At 35.8% G+C, this 17303-nt stretch overlaps 1 protein-coding gene across 1 annotated transcript in view; it reads right to left on the bottom strand.

Annotated features, from left to right (window-relative positions):
- Positions 1-17303, bottom strand: part of CFAP47 (cilia and flagella associated protein 47) — a 503782-nt gene that overhangs the window by 93305 nt on the left and 393174 nt on the right. Inside the window, 4 exon segments of the mRNA XM_065900147.1 lie at positions 2483-2577; positions 4891-4903; positions 6557-6665; positions 9749-9924. Coding sequence (XP_065756219.1) covers positions 2483-2577; positions 4891-4903; positions 6557-6665; positions 9749-9924 — 393 coding nt within the window.

Genomic DNA, 17303 nt, shown 5'->3' with positions numbered 1-17303 from the left:
GTAAAAGATAGTAGATCTGGCTTGCACACTGAGTAGAGCTCAAGGGCATTTGAGCTTGCTAAGAATCAAGAGAGTCTGCCATAGACACAGGCTGCAAGGACCATAGACACATGCTGGGTAATAAAATCACTCTCATTTTATCTCTTTTTCCTTTATTTTCACTGTTCTGACCTTTAGATGCAGTGAGTCCCACATCAAGTATAAATGAAATAAATAATGGCAACTATTTGAAAATAAAAATGAAACCACTGAAAACCAAGAGAAAATCTCAGAACATAACGTTTGATATCAGAGAAGGCCTGTTTATCACATTTGCTGCTTACTATTGTTCCTCTTATCCTGTTATGCAGTAACAATCTCATTGAGAGATTCTGGTAGCATATTATGAGTTTATGATATTTGCAGTTGGGATGCCCTAACCAAATTAATCTCAGGATTCAAAATCTATACAAACAACTTTAGCCTAAAGTTAGATTTTTTACAATGCAGAGTTCTTCACATGGATACAAACTGGAAACAAATGAAACAAATAATAAACCATAGCCATTTCCTTAAGTTCAGCAAAGAGTCATATTCAGAAATAGTTAAAACTTATCCTACAAGCACTACCACACTAGATTTTTGATTAATCAGCTACTCAGTTGTGTGTGTTAGTTCAGATATATTTATCAGTGAAATCAAGAGAGGGACAGAAATCTGTGTGAGTTTTTCCCTAGTGGTTAACCTAATTGCAAACTTTCAGACTTAGAAAAGTAAGCCCTAAAATTTTCTTCTTAAAAATATCTTCTTTAGATGCCTACACATACATAATATATACTGCATTTTCAAACGTTCATTCAATTAATACTTTGGGATAAACCAGTTTTGCCTGCAAAGAATGTCAACTAGATGAATTAAAAGAAGAGGAAGACCTGAATTATTCAGGGATAGAAAGGAAAAAAAAAATTAAAGGCAAAAAAATAAAAAGAAAAGGCAAGAAAAACCACAAAGGTTAGGGCAACACATTGAAAAGGTTGAAGCGGTCTGGACTCAGTAGCTAACAAGAATGAATTACTGATTTAAGTCTAACCAGAGATAAAGCCTTGGAGATTTGCTACAACTTGGAAGGAGAGGCTTAGAGTGACTGAAATCAAGCCCCAGTGTTAAAGTGATTGACAAAAAGGTTTGAGTGGATTACTTACTTGCTTGAGTTCTTTTGTATATGATAAAGAATTTTGAGTTCAGCCTCTAGGCTAGGATTTTCTAAATCTATTAAGATGGAGAACTGATCACTATCCTGCTGATGTGCCAGACCACCTTGAGTAGATGTAATTTCCACCAGAAATGCAAGCAACTAAGTTATCTCCAAGAATTAAGATGAAAGGCCTGACCCTGCTATGAAGCAATGATTTAAAAGATGAGCTGTGTTAAAATTATTTTTTTGAAAGAAAATCTCTCTACTATACCTGTCCTTCTTTATGAGAAGGATTACTGGTTTGTCTGTTTTCTTTAATATCTTTGAAAGTCAAGCATACTTCCATAGTATTGCTTCAGGTCATGTATAAGTCAGTAATCATGTAAAAAATTTATTAGCCTCAAAAACTTTTTTCTAAATTACACATTTTGGGGGAAAAAGAGGGTACTTCAGTTACATACAGGTCTTGCACTGACATAGGAACCCCTGTATTATATTTGATTTCACTCCCTCCCAGATGGCAGGATTCTGTAAGCTCCTTGGTGTCCCATAGGATATAAAGTATATACCTCAATTTACTTTACTCCCGCATCAACACCTGAAGAAGTAAAAAATAATAATAACTGTAAAATTTATGAAAAATTTTCATTGGCAGTAAGAGAGTTATGCCTAGGCATTCTGTCAGTAGCTGTAATAACAGTCATGAAGACGGGTTGAAGCCAGATGTCCTGGGTTCAGGTCTGAGTTCGACCTCCTACTAGCTGCCTGGTCTTAATTTCTGTGTGTCTCATATTCCTGATCCATATAATGGGGTTGGCCATACTTCTTCCATAGGACTCTGGACAATGAATTGAAATAATTCTTAGAATGGCATGTAGCGAGTTTAGAGATACTTAAAAAATATTTTTTTAAATTCTTATTATTCAGATGAAAACAGAGTGAAAAAAATAACACAGTACTTGCAAGATTACATTTTATACAGTTTTATATTTAAGTTCATGAAAATTTGAGTAAGAAAATCCAAGTCAGAAAATTAAATGCTAGCAATTTAGCATTTACATTAAAGTCTTTACATTTTAAATCTGGGTGTATATTCTCTTTCAGTCAAGTGATCTAAGGATTTAAAAATGCCTTCTTAAATGCCTGCACATACATAATGCATACTGTATTTTCAAAAGTTCATTTAAATAATAATTTACAATAAACGTGTTTTGCTTGCAAAGATGTCAAGTGGACAAATTGGATTTACTTGTGTATTGACTTTAAAATTTAATTAACTTGTCTTGGTCCAAGAATACTCTATTGTACCTGAGCACAGTGGAAGGTGACAGAAGTCTGATGACCAGCTCCTCCAAGAGCAGAAGGACGAAAGTGAACTTGGTGGAGTGAGGTGGTATGATCAGCTGTGTAAATTAAGAAACAAGAAAGAGAAACAAAAATCAATACTTTTGTTTGAGTCAGCATCTTTGTGCGCTAGGTGTATACCAGGTTGATGTTCATGTGATGAACGTGTTGCCTTATACACATTAACCATTCTCAGTATGCCTGCTTGGGGAATATTGGTGAAACAGCCCATAGTAAACAGTGTTTATTAGTGCTCACACAATGTTCTTCCCCCAGACAATGACCACATCGACCAATAAAAGGAAATCAGGATGAATTTTTTAATCTGAGTTGGAATCCCCAATAATAGAAATGTACATTTTATTTAAAGAACCCATAGCTTATTATCCATCCCAAAATACATGTCGAACCACTGGGAACCTAACTTGCAGTGTTGGCGAGGTCAAAAGAAATGAACTGAGTCTAAGTGCAGATGTAAGACATGCTTCTTTATTGTACAATGAAGTTTTTTCTTTGTCCTATTACATAGACCCTCAAAGTGTGACCTGCTAGAATAACTTGAGTCTGAAATGTATTAATCTGAGTTACCTCTTCAGAGGTTGTGAAAGAAGCTAGAAACTCCATCATAATATAATGAAGGCTTGAAGATCTTAAGTAATCAAAAAGCTACACTGTGAATAATGTAATATTTATTATCAACCCTTATAGAATGACAGAATGAGTAGCACATTTGAGAAGTAAGTCAATTATTTTTTCACTAATGTATTTTGCCAGATAACTTTTGAAAAAGGACACTTGCAATTTGGCAAAGTCATTCAATCTTTGTAGAATACAGCACTTGCTCTTCAATAAACTCTGAAAACGACCATGAAAAAAAAAATACAAACTTAATTTTAGAACAGAGTTACCTCCTTATTATACATGTGGCTTATCTACAGCAAATATTTTTTATCTCAGGCTGCATGTCCCTCTGATACTTCATTATCAGTTTTGACATTATCAGTTACTGCATATTTAAGGAGTTCAAATTAATATCAGAATTAACTTTAGCAAAGAAAAAAAACAGAAAAGTTGCAGTTTATATGTTCTTTCAATTTAGCAAATGTGACAAAAATATTTCTCTCCCTCCCCCCATACATATATAAAAGAAATCAACCATTTCATCAGAAAAATGTATAATACTATATTAACTTAGATTTTTAACTCTAGTTCTACCACTGACTAATCATGTGGTTTAAATATTTTAGCCTCTCTGGCCTCAAATTCCTTTTCTATAAATATATGTCAGAGGCATGTGGTGAAAATTGAGGTAGTGTATACAACCAAGCAATAACTCAATTCCTTTATTTCCACCTAAAATTTACTGAAAAATGCATCTCCCCTGGTTTCAAGGAAAAAAAGATAAACACGGTTGGATGGAATTTAACTGTAGCAAACCTACTGGTTTAGTGTAATGGGATATATAAATAATATGTTAAACATATCAGCTTTTGAAACTTAAAAACATTTTATTACAAGCAAGTGTCATCAGGAGTACCAATTCCCATGTTTGAGCTTACACTAGATCCTAGTTCAATAGGGAAAGATATTCTTGCGACAGTTAGGTAAACTGAAATTTGGACAGGATATTAGATGATGGAGGAGACTAATATGCTCTTAAGAAATATAATCTAAAGTATTTACTGTTAAAATAGCATCTACAATTTACCTTTAAATTGAATAGTAAGAAATGTAAGAGAGAAAAGAGAGGAAAAATGTAACAAATTGTTACTATAAGAACCAAGATAGAAGGTATAAGTTTGTGCATTGTATTATTCTTTCCACTTCTGTATCTTTTTGAAATTTCTCATAATATATAGATGGAGGACAGAAAATTTTTAATATCATTATTTGCCTTGATAATCAATCTATGCTTACTTATTGAAGCATTTACACGTAATCATCAATATTTAAAAATCCTTACCTATGTAAACATGAATATTACACAACAAAACCAGGAATAAAGTTATATATACATATCTATATAAAGTATATACATATATATATATAATATACTTTCCATTTATCATTACCATTAATGTATGTTCCTATTTGTTATATAACATATAATAGTATTTTTCTCACCTGTAAATTTATTTTTGAGTTGTTTCCAAATATTAAGTTAATTGCATATTCTGTGGTCAATAATATTTGATAAGTGTACAAAAGAATGAATGGACTAGAAAACCATGGTTGGAAATGTTAAAGCCGAGACCATCTTTTTCATTATGCAACGTTAAGATGGCATCTGTAATACAATGCATTTGTTTTCCCTTGGACCACAGTTTACATTCTCTGTAAAAGTAGTGATACGAAGGATATGAAAACACCACTAATGAGTAATTTCTGTTAAATGTAAACTATAGCCTGAACATCATATTCTGTTTAATTTATGGAAAATATGGTGTTAAGTAATACAAACATACATGTATATTTTAAAATAATTTTTCTAAGATTGCACTATATACACCAATTTTAGCAATGTAATACTTAGCGATATCTGATTTGACACATCATGGCAGTTAAGAACTAATTTTATATCATATTAGTTGGCAACCAGTAAGTGACAAGAGACAGGTATTAAAATATAAATAAAGAAATCACATTGTAGATTCGTTAAACAATCATCAAACAGCAAATAGTAAAAGCCTTTTTCTAAATACCATGATTTACTGTGAGGTCCTCTGAAGAAAATAATCTATTGCAATTATCATTTCGAAGTTTACTTGAAAGCAGGGTTTTGGCATTCACTATACATATTTGGTATCGTATGCTTTGGAAATAGAGACAGGGATGCTGAACCTTCAGATCTTGTTTTGCTACTTGGGGGAAGATAAAGTGATTGAGGCCCATTGACTGGCTCTAGTCTCTCCCAGGAATGAAGGAATGAGAAAATGAGGTAGAGAAAAAGAGAGAGAGGCAGAGCTGTCAGCACTGTCTGTGGGGAGGGGGTGATGGGTAGGAACTAAGGAAAAGCTAAAAAGAACTGGTGTCCTGGGACCTGGACACATAGAATAACCACTGAGTCAAATCATATTCCTAAAATGCACCACTTTGGTGGGGACGTTGATAGCTGGGGAGACGCAAGAGGGAGGGTGGGTCTCCTTTGTGGACTCTTCTCACTCCTCTACACTTAAGGGTCAGTGAGGCTTGGGGTTTTCTACTTTTCTATATACACAGATCTCCCCCCCATATACACCCCAAATTTCAGTTATCATTTTGGTGCAGATGATCCCCCAAGTCTTCATTTTTAGCTTAATATTCTACCCTGAATTTCAGAGCCACATAGCCAATTGCCTATGAATATTCCCTGAATTTATGTTCCTTTGAGATACTCTCCAAACTGTACATATCTTAAATCAGTGTTCTTAAAATGTGCTCTTTCTCCAGCTGCAGCAGCAGCAGCAGCAGCAAGAGAACCTTTTAGAAAAGCAAATTCTCTGTGTCCCATATACACTACCAAATGTAAAATAGATAGCTAGTGGGAAGCAGCCGCATAGCGCAGGGAGATCAGCTCGGTGCTTTGTGACCACCTAGAGGGGTGGGATAAGGAGGGTGGGAGGGAGACTGAGGCAGGATGTATATAGGAAATCTCTGTACGTTTGGCTTAATTTTGCTGTGAACCTAAACTGCTCTAAACAATTGTCTCTTTAAAAAAAAAAAAAGACCACTCCAATTAAAATCAGAAAAAAAATCATATTATTGGGAAACTATTGCAAAAACTGGTTACCAAAGCGGTCAGGAATAAAGCACAACCAATGTATTTAGGGTTCAGTGAAAATGAGCATGAATCTAGCATATATAATTTCAAAAATTTACATGAACATGATATTGATTTTCTTGATAAATTTAAATTGGCAATGCATATGTTATATTTTAAAATTTTAGCATTTGAAGCCTTATTAATAATTCAATTGCTAATACTCCATGGTGTCCCAAAATCAGAATTGGAAAATGTTCTACTAGTGGTAGATTACTCGGCTTTCTGAATATACTTACTTGTGATCTGTTAATCTCCAGGACAAAATTATCAGGATTACTGTTTGTTGCTTGCAATTCTAAGGTTTCGTGTGTAGGATTATCTAAAGGAATGATCTGAGTGACAAACCTGGAAGGAAGAACAAAGGTAGTAAAGTTGTTCAATGATAATTTCACAAACTTAATGACTATTACGGGTTGAACTGCATCCCCCAAAAAGATATAGTAAAGTTCTAACACCCAGTACCTCAGAATGTGACCTTATTTGGAAACAGGGTCATTGCAGACGTAATTATTTAAGTTGTGGTCACACTGGAGTAGAGTGGCCCTTAATCCAACATGACTGGTGTCCTTATGAGAAGATGATGTGAAGACACATGAGAAGGCCATACGAGAAAGGAGGTAGAGATTGGAATGATACATCTACAACTCAAAGAACACCAAAGATTGCTGGCAAGCACCAGAAGCCAGAAGAGCCAAGGAAGGATTCTCCCTTTTGGGTTTCAGAGGGAGCATGGTCCAGCTGAAACCCTGATTTCAAACTTCTAGCCATTCTAACAAGTGTGAAACAATATCTCAGTGTTTCCATATTGAAAGAGACCCCAACTACACAGAAAAATGTACGAAAATAGAGCCACACCAATGTATATCCTTAAGAATTTTGAGGACATTAGGTACAATTAAAGACCGTGAAAACTTCAGAAGAGGAAAAAGACCCACAAGACTAGTTAGAAATACAGTAACTATCAAACATCTTTTAATATTATGCAACTTTAAATTATACACAGTATGACTTAGATAAAAAGTAGTTGTTTTAGAAAAACGTAAAGAACAACAAGAACTTGAAAGAAAAAAAGGCTAGCACTTTTAGGTAGAATGAAAAAAAACATGACTGTAAAATTGGTTGAGCCAAATGTTTTCACAACACTGACTTATATTCATTAACAATTGTATATATATATATAGTTTATAGTTTTATATATAGTTTTCACATATTGGTATATAGTTAAAACAAGAAAAACTTAAATCTAGAAATAAATTTGTAAATAACTTGTAGCAGACACTGTCGGTGCTCCACCTAGTTTCCTGCCTCCATCCTCCAACTCCTGCATGCTTGCTGTTCATCTTCTGCCTGAGACTTTCAGATGATTGCCTTGGGATCCTGAAGTCCTCAGCCCTAGAGCAGAAGTGGCTGGGAGTTTATAGCTCATCCAGAGGAAGCTTATACTGCCTAGTATGGGAGTTCAAAAGCCCAGAATCTTGGCATCGAGACAAGACAAACTCTGAGATGTGATTTATGCTCCAAAGCTCTCCACAGCAACAGATAAAGTCTGGGACTGTACCTGCAATCGCACCCTTGCCTAGCTTCTTCCCTTTGCTTATTCTGCTTCCCTTGTTCTCTTACTAGTTTTTCCTACTGGGATCACACCTCCTTAATAAACCACTTGCAGTGATGTTTTGGCTCAAGATCTGGCACTGGGAGACTTGAACACTCTTTCGGTGTGCTGAGGGAGAGACATTAATGAGAAGGCACTGATTTGCCCACTGGTACACAAACTCTTTAAAAGCAGGAAATGTGACTTGATTATCCCTATGCATCAGCGCCAAACATGACCCCAGACATGTACTAGGAACTCAATCACCTAAATATAAAGGTCATATTTCAAGGGCATATGGTATTAACCAAATAACCAAGTATTCTCAGTTGCCCAATGCTTACCCTCTGCTTTGCCTTGACCAAACTTTAGTCAGCTTTCTATCTTTCCCATAGGCCCCTGAATTCTGCTTGTCCCCATGCCTGAGCAAGCACCAAAAAAGTAGAATGTGCCTCCCTTCTGGGCTTCTCTTGGGAATCAACTGACCACGGCAAAACCCTTTTTCCTATCAGTCCCCACCGGTCATTTTCCCTTCCTTGTCCAGCTTTCCCTCCAAAGATTCTGCTTATTTCTGCTTGCCCCTCCTTTAGCCTATAAAAGAAAAAGCTTGCTCGGTTTGATATTGAGTAGCTTGTAGATTTCTGAGAGGGGAATGTTCTCCGAATTGCAATAGTACCCCGCCAACTACTTCAATAGTCCCTTTTCCTCCCCTGCAATAATCATTTTGAATAAAAGCCTCTCCTTACTAAGTCCTGACTTGTTTTTCTTTTCACACAAGTTTTCCACAAGATCGTTTAAATATCAAACCTCCCTGGAGAAGAAAATCAATTACTAAAAACATATTTATGTCTTATTTTAAAATACTAAATGCATTATAATAATATTCTTTTAGATAAACATTTTTTTCTTCCATGAAATAATTTTATCTATTAAATAGAACTTACTTTCCAAGGTCACAATGTATTTCTGTGTCTTTTAATGTATGCTGACAAAGAAAATCCAAGATTCAGTCTGTGTTCACAAAGCCTCTATAGTCACAATGCCCACGTTTCTAATGGTAATCTAGCAAAATAGGGTCTTGTATATACATTATGGTCTTAATTTTCATGCTTCACATTATAAAAATGTTTATCCTTTAAAATTTCACAAATATATTTATTTATTCATCATTCATTAAAATAAGAATTATTCTAACTCTGAAAGAGCATATAAACTAGCAAAAGACATTTTCATAGTGTAATGGAATGCATCGTACACACCAATACTAAGTACAGTCTTTAAAACTATAACAATTGGCTATTACTGTTAAAACAAAGAAAGTTGACTATTTTACTATAAACTGAGTTAATCGTGAGCATAGAGGCCATGTGTTTGTGTGTGTGTGTGAGAATACATAGTGCAAAGTTTTTCATAATTATGCCATAAGAACACTCGTCATTGCACTGTTAATATATGTGTGTATGTGATTTGCATTTAATTGAGAATATAAGATATAAATGAATTTTTATCATGAAAATTGAAAGTTTAACCCCTAGTCCTTACAGAATCATTTTCATTTGGTGCAACCCAGAAAAATATGGTTAACAAAAAGTGAAGTGAAAGAGAGTATATAGGGGCAATTTAGGAATTATTTAACTTGATATTCTAATAAATAATATCTTTGCATTAAAGAAAACAATGGTAATTCTAAATTAGTACATTTTACCAATGAATGGTATTAAACAAAGCTAAAACTATGAGCGAGTGTAATCTCAATGATTATACCATGCAAAGAAATAATTTTAAAGGTTAATTTCAAAGGATCAGCAATAAGTATAATGCCACACTCAAACCATACCTTTGTTCTCTATAGCCTGTAGTCGCTGGAGAATACCGTACAACACAGTTGAGAGAATCTAGTGGAAACAGTACAAGTTCCTTGAGTCCACTAACGGCAGCACTCGATAACTGCACATCTAAGTGAATAATTTTCTCTTCTGGATTAAAGAGATGTATTTCAATACAAACACTCTCCTAGAATTACATAAGAAATATAAAATTAGCTCTTAGCATCAGCATAGAGTCATTGTCCTATGGAAGCCATAAAACAATGGCCAAATGTATAAAACTTTATTTTTCTCCTTGACCCACTACTGAATGTACCTCACTCTCTTTTAATCTCTTATATATTTTCTTCGTTTATCCTTGCTAAATGGTGACAATATTTTTTTCAACAACAAATGGTCCAAGAGATCCACCTAGCTAAATGCTAAGGAAACTGCAAAATTACATTTAAAATATATTTGTCTTCAGTACCATTATTATTATGAGGTCTGTCTGTCAATGTTTCTTCTTGCTGTGGTACTCAGACTTATCATCCGTAGAGGTTGCTAAAACATGGGTTACTGGCCCTCTTCCTCAAAGATTCTGATTCAGTACATCTGGCATGGGGCCCGAAAATTTATCTTTCTAAAAAGCTGTGGCTGCTTCTGCTGATTCCGAGGATACACTTTAAGTAGCTCTGTACATTAGTAGCAAATTCTAGAGACAATCTGAACTAAGAGTTCAAATTATGCTGATGACATGACTACCTTCCTGTTTAGATTCCTCCCTTCTGTAAGGTTTCTCCTGTCCTACATCCCGGGCTACATCCACTCAGTCATGGAAGGCACACTTCACATTCCAAGACATTTCCTGATTCTCATTCTGATCCATTCTGGCTAATGACTTATATCTTTTTTTTTTTTTTTTTTTTTTTTTTTTGCGGTACGTGGGCGTTTTTTTGTGTGTGCTACGCGGGCCTCTCACTGTTGTGGCCTCTCCCGTTGCAGAGCACAGGCTCCGGACGCGCAGGCTCAGCGGCCATGGCTCACGGGCCCAGCCGCTCCACGGCATGTGGGATCTTCCCGGACCGGGGCACGAACCCGTGTCCCTTGCACTGGCAGGCGGACTCTCAACCACTGCGCCACCAGGGAAGCCCACTTATATCTTTTTTCTAAAAATTTTCTTGAAGTATAGTTGATTTACAATGTTGTGTTAATTTCTGCTGTAAAGTAATTCAGTTATACATATATTATTTTTCATATTCTTTTCCATTATGGTTTATCACAGGTTTCCTGTGCTATACAGTAGGACCTTGTTGTTCATCCATCCTGTATATAATGTTTTGCATCTGCTAATCCCAAACTCCCAATCCATCCCTCTCCCATCCCTCCTCCCCTTGGCAACCACAAGTCTGTTCTCTGTGTAGTGACTTATATCTTACCGCATTACAGCCATGATCTCCACTACAGTAAAAGCCATTAGTTGAAGGAAATGTGTCAAAGGTGATTAAATAGACAGGACATATCTCAATCTTAACAAAGACCAATTGTCTATAATGTCTTAACCTAATTAAATGGAGAATGTTGGACATTTTAGTCATAATTTAAAGTTTGGTAATGGATGTACTTTGGGACATGGAGCTATTTTGAAATTTATCAAATCACATTAAAGGAGCTGGTGGGGACAGGTGGTGATGGGGAGAGAGTTATTCACACAATGTATCTTCAAGATAGACATTACAGCTTTGTCCATGAACAAGCATTTGCTTGATTACCTCTGTATAAATAAATGAGTGGATAAGTATTATATTTTAGGGGGATGGAAAAAGCATTTAGTGTGGTAAACATCATCTGGCAAGGAAAGATGGAAATCAAGAATATACACAAGTTTATAATTACTAGATGAGAGAAGATAACATTTACTACAAATTAGATTTAATTATGAATGCAATTGAAAATGGCCATCTACAATAGTTTCAGGAGATATTAGAATCATGGATTCCTAAAATAAATGGCCATTAAATTCCTACAGTAAAATATCCATGCTCATAATTATAAAGAAGGAAAAATAAGATATAACATGCGAAAAACTCAACAGTGGCATTACATCACAAAATTTACTATTTCTTAGGCAACCTGACATATTTTATAAGGCTGTTACAGAACACAGACTCCTAGGAAGTTTCTGAGGGTCAAGTAAATCAACAACTAACCCAAAGGAATATGCCATGATAACAAATACCAACCACCATATATTAGCCTAGAAACTTTGCCCAGGTCTTTGGACAGAAAATTGAAATGAGACATTTCAGACTAGATATGTGTCCTGGTCTATTACTCAAACTTCTTCAGAGGAAGTGTCAGTTTAAGACACTGCTATAGCTTCCTTTTTTTTTTTTTTTTAATTTTTGGCTGCATTGGGTCTTCATTGCTGAGCACAGGCTTTCTCTAGTTGTGGTGAGCAGGGGCTACTCTTTGTTGTGGTGCGCGGGTTTCTCATTGTGGTGGCTTCTCTTGTTGCGGAACACAGGCTCTAGGCACACGGGCTTCAGTAGTTGTGGCACATGGGCTCAGTGTTGTGGCTCGCGGGCTGCAGAGCGCAGGCTCAGTAGTTGTGATGCATGGGCTTTGCTGCTCTGTGGCATGTGGGATCTTCCCGGAGCAGGGCTCGAACCCGTGTTCCCTGCATTGGCAGGCAGATTCTTAACCACTGCGCCACCAAGGAAGTACTATAGGTTCTTCAAAGTAGTAAAAATGCTAAGATCTAAACCACTGATTATCACAGTAATTCATTTTTATATCACCATCAGCTCATCTACACATACTACTGAAAAGGAAGTTTCACAAAACAGTCCCTCCTCTTACCACATGTGATTTCTATGATCTATTCTATTCTACTCTACTCTATTCTAGTCATCTCTTTAAAAAATAATGCTCATTTTTACCCAGTCACATTTTGAGACCTGTACATTGAAAAACTCTGGTCTAAAAAGGAAAAAAGTACTGGAATATGGAATTGCTTTATGTCTTATCACATGTAAACTATGAATACAAAATAAAACAAAACCACTTTAAAGCTACTGTTTCCTCTGTGAACTACAAGCCATATAACAGAAGCATGCTTTGTGTTACAAATGTGTGATGACATTCTACACAGTTGGCCAAATCTCTTGGGAAATGTGGATGGCAGCTAAGGGGCACCTCTGTCACAGCTCCTCCTTGACACATCCATTGCAAGTATCACTACCTGATCATTTCACTCTTATCCAGTAGGACTGGATGCCCCCTCAAAATTCTTCACAGAGCAGCCTTCCAGAGAGCAATCATCAATTGCTTACAAGCACTAAGTACCACTGCAGTCACTGGAGAATCCCTGTAACCAAATTCTCTGGAGTCTTGAAAATAGCAACAGACTCAATAGAAATGAATATTTCATTATACTAAAATGACTGAAGTTTCCAATTAATTGTTCTGTACTCTTCCCATGGTAAAATATATGTCAAATTTAACTACAATATTATAAAAAATAATTTCTAACTTTCATTATGGTTTGAATATTATTTTCTTCAAAGTTTAAACAGATAAAAAATCCCTAAATGATACCTTTCATATATGGTATTATATAAATAATTTCTATTAAATAACCATCTGCCAAAATAATGTCAAAATTAATTTGGACAAGATTAATTTTCCAACTAGATTTCTTAAGGCCATAAAAATTAGATATTTCTTTAAATATCTGATGCATTCAGTAAGTTAAAGAAAGGAAATTTTTGTCATTCACCATTTTACCAAATGATCAAAATTTGTAAATTTATTCTTGGAACACCCCTTTGAGTTATCTACGTAATCCAGAAATACATAACTATTTTGAGTAAATAACATACAAAACAAAATGTATAAAAAACTACTCTGCAAAAATGGTTAATAGTCTTGCTGCCTAAGGTATCCTACTACCCCCATTCCATTTTTTGATAAATAAGTTATTCAATAGGAAGTACAAAGTCAGTTAAATTTCTGGGAATACTTGATATATTAAAAAAGTTTGAAATAATGGGCTACTGTATATCTTGCCAATGGCATTTTACTCCACTTTGATGAGTGGATTTTTTTCAGTTTATGTTTAGAATTAAATATAAATCAGTTTTGACTGATTATTTTTTTTGAAAAATAGTAATGACTGTATATGGTGACTTCAAAAGTTGTCTTTCATCTTCACATGGCCTCTTTTAGGTTCAATGATAAAGAGTATTCCTTCATAAGTTGTCTAGTATTTTTCTCTTGATTGTACTTAAGGAATATTTTAGCGAACATAATGACTGTTTAAAGAAACTGCTTCCATTTCTCACAATCCTTTGTAGAGAGACCAAATTGGGTATATTTAATCCTGTGGAATATAGGTAAAGATTTTAAAGCATGAGAACATTCATAAGATGCTGAAATTTAGACTATTGAAAAAGTTCAAATACTCAGAGAAGTCTGGAATACTATTTTAAAATATGTACAAACAATTGAACTGAATTTTGTTAAGTTATAAACCTTTTCAGAGGGAATTTGACTGTGTTCATCTTAAAACAAATATAAAATATTTTCGGTATCTAAATACATGCTATATGTTTATTATTTTCTTAAAACAGAAGAAACATGTTGAGAGATTTAAAAACATAAATTAGATCAGGTCATTCCCTTCTTCACACCTCCTAGTGGCTTCTAATTGCACAAGGAATAAAAACTCTCATCTTGCCTTTTGAGGTCCTACAAGATGGTGTCCTATAGACACCTCTGATCGCAAATCATACCTTTACCATTTCTGTCCAAGCTCCAGACTCACAAGCCTCTTTTCTGTTCCTGGAGTGCCTGGGCTCCTTCCTGGCAGGCCCCTTCCCACCAAGCTGATTTTGTCCCAAGGGCTTATACATTGGTTAGTCTCTCTACCTGGTTGTACTGCTTCAGTCTTTGTGTCATCCTCAATGAAACCTTGGACTATTTTCGTTTGTAGAATTAGTACTGTCTAAATTCATCTTGTCCATTTATTGTCATGGTAATGGGTTCACCTGGTGAACTAAACTTAGTGGAGTGTAATCTGAAAATGGTTTCTCTCCTCCACTGCTGCTCTCCAAACCAGGCAGGATCTCCCTTTCCCCACCCCTGTTGTTAGGATGGTTCGCAATGCTAGAGCAGTCTCACTGTCAGATATATAAAGAAATACAAAATCAATCAACACTTTCATCTCACATCCAACAAATACTTTTCCTGATTTCTCTCCCTGGCACACCGTCCCCACTTCCAGGACTATCTACTGATTTTTCAGACTGCCTGTGAAGAAGGTAGACATGATCTGTTCTTTTCAATTCCCTGCTCTGACTTCCTCCCCTCCTGCAATCACTGTGCTAATATGGATCCTTCAGGTTACAGGATGTAGATGGGATGAGAGGTAAAAGAACAAAGGCCATTTATTTAATTGATGCTGGGTGATCTTCTCCAGCTGACTTGCTAGGTCCCTCTTTCTTACTCTTTCTAGCATTACCCCCATGTAGACTCTTCTGGGTTCTTCTCACTCTAGTAGAATGTACCTTGAGGCAGATTCTTTTAAAACAGTCCAAGCCCAGTCTCCTTCCACAGAGTAAAATCCATTTTGATCCAGAAGGTCTTATCATGTGTCAGTGGAAGTATAGGTGCTTTCACTCTAGCCATTTTCCCTTTACATACGGTCCAATCTGTGGGCAGGAACGCACCAAAATCTAATGGGCATTAAACTGTCAGTTTCCACTCCTTAAAGAAAACACCGCCACTCTCTTTGTGTTCTGGCCATGGCATACACAGGCTAGAAAGTGGATGATAGGCTAAAGATTTCTCATCTCCCTAGACACAGCAGAAATATCATTTCTCTAGCAAAATTCTGTGCTCCCCTTCATAATATAAAGATATCATTGGGTAGCAACTATCCAATCAGAGGTTACATTTCCCAGACCCTCCTGCACCCAGGAATAGCTGTGTGACTAGTTCACTCCAATAGTATGTGAGTTGAAGTGATGTGTGCCACTTCTATGTGACTAGCGGGAATTCTCTCCTCTCTTTTCTCTTTCTCCACCCATGTGCAAGAACCTTTGAGTCCCTAAAGGATGATGGATTCACCATATGGGAGGAGTCTGAATCCTGGGATCTCAACATGGAGGGCGCCAGCCACTAACCAGGAACAAATGAACCACACTGTTACAATTATTAAAAACTTTGATTGTGTTAAACCATTGAAATTCTGGAGTTTGTTATATCAGCTAGAGATGCCCTAACTTATACATTTAGTGAGTCCTAATTAAGTGGCATAGCAAAACCTTTCACAGCATGGAGAAATAATTATCTATAGTTCTCAGGTTTGTATTTTACTTGAAAATCTAAGACAACAGAAAAACTTCACATAGAGTATCGCATTTCAATTTTATTTTTGTTTCCTTTCTAACGCAACTAAAATATTAGCTCCATGCAAACAGGAGCCTTGTTTGTATTGTTCATCACTTTCCTCAGCATCTAGAATAGTGCCAGGGATACGAGAGACAGTAAATATTCATTAAATAAGAAAATATGCAATTTTTAAGAGGCTTTAATGTTTGTATATAAATCTAGTTGTTAATACGTCTAATATTCTGGATAATCACAACACTGAACTAAATAATACAGCAAAAACACTCATAAAATCTGACTCAGGAGGAGTTTAAAAATATCAAGTTAACTCAGGCTGACCTCTTTCATGAAAGTTATTGGGAAAGAACAGCTGCCTCAGATGGGAGAAAGACACTGAGTTAACTTTATCATTTGGTTGCTGGTTCACACCTTCTCTGAACAGGAATAAATTAATTCACTGAGTATTTCTACCGAAAACTTCATCAATTCCTATTCTTAATGGGTCATAGAAAATGAAGATTATTATTATTTTTGCCCATAAAAGCCTAATTGAGTCAATGACAATTCAATATGCACTAGCAGGAAGTATTTTTCACCATATCCTCTCCTAGAAGATAATCATGAGTTCATTATAAAAGGATTATTTCTGAGGTCCAAAACCACAATAACATTAATTTAAATAAGGCATATTATTGAGGAATTTTAATTTTATTCAACTTGAAAACATTATCAAGTCAATAAATAAATTGTACCAAAGGGGATTTTGAAGTGTACCATGTAATTCAGAAGAAGTGATAACTATAGTTTGTCCTAGTAATTTTTCTAAATTGAAAAGTCAGTGCTAGCAGTTCAGGACTCAGAGGAATCAGGTAGACAGCTGTAAACTACAAGCACCATTGTCATTCCTCTGCTACTGCCATCTACATGTCACTGTGTCTATGGAAGTCATGCCTCACATCCCCCCTCACCAACTCCAGTCCTTTGCCATCCAATCTGAGTCATACAGATTGCAGAGGTGCAATCAAAGTGCGAGATAACTCCAGACTGGGAGTGATGTGGGGTGAGGATGCACTGATAGGCACTGAGGAGTTGTGAAAAAGCCAGAAACTCCTGCAGAGTCTATAGGTTTGTTCACGTGTATTCAGACATTTCCCACAACCTTGAAGGGGGAAAAACTATGAAAAGCAGTGA

This window comes from Phocoena phocoena, chromosome X (assembly GCF_963924675.1).
Source record: "Phocoena phocoena chromosome X, mPhoPho1.1, whole genome shotgun sequence".
In the NCBI taxonomy this organism is placed as follows: Eukaryota; Metazoa; Chordata; class Mammalia; order Artiodactyla; family Phocoenidae; genus Phocoena; species Phocoena phocoena.
This window is presented reverse-complemented; position numbering and strand designations above follow the sequence as displayed.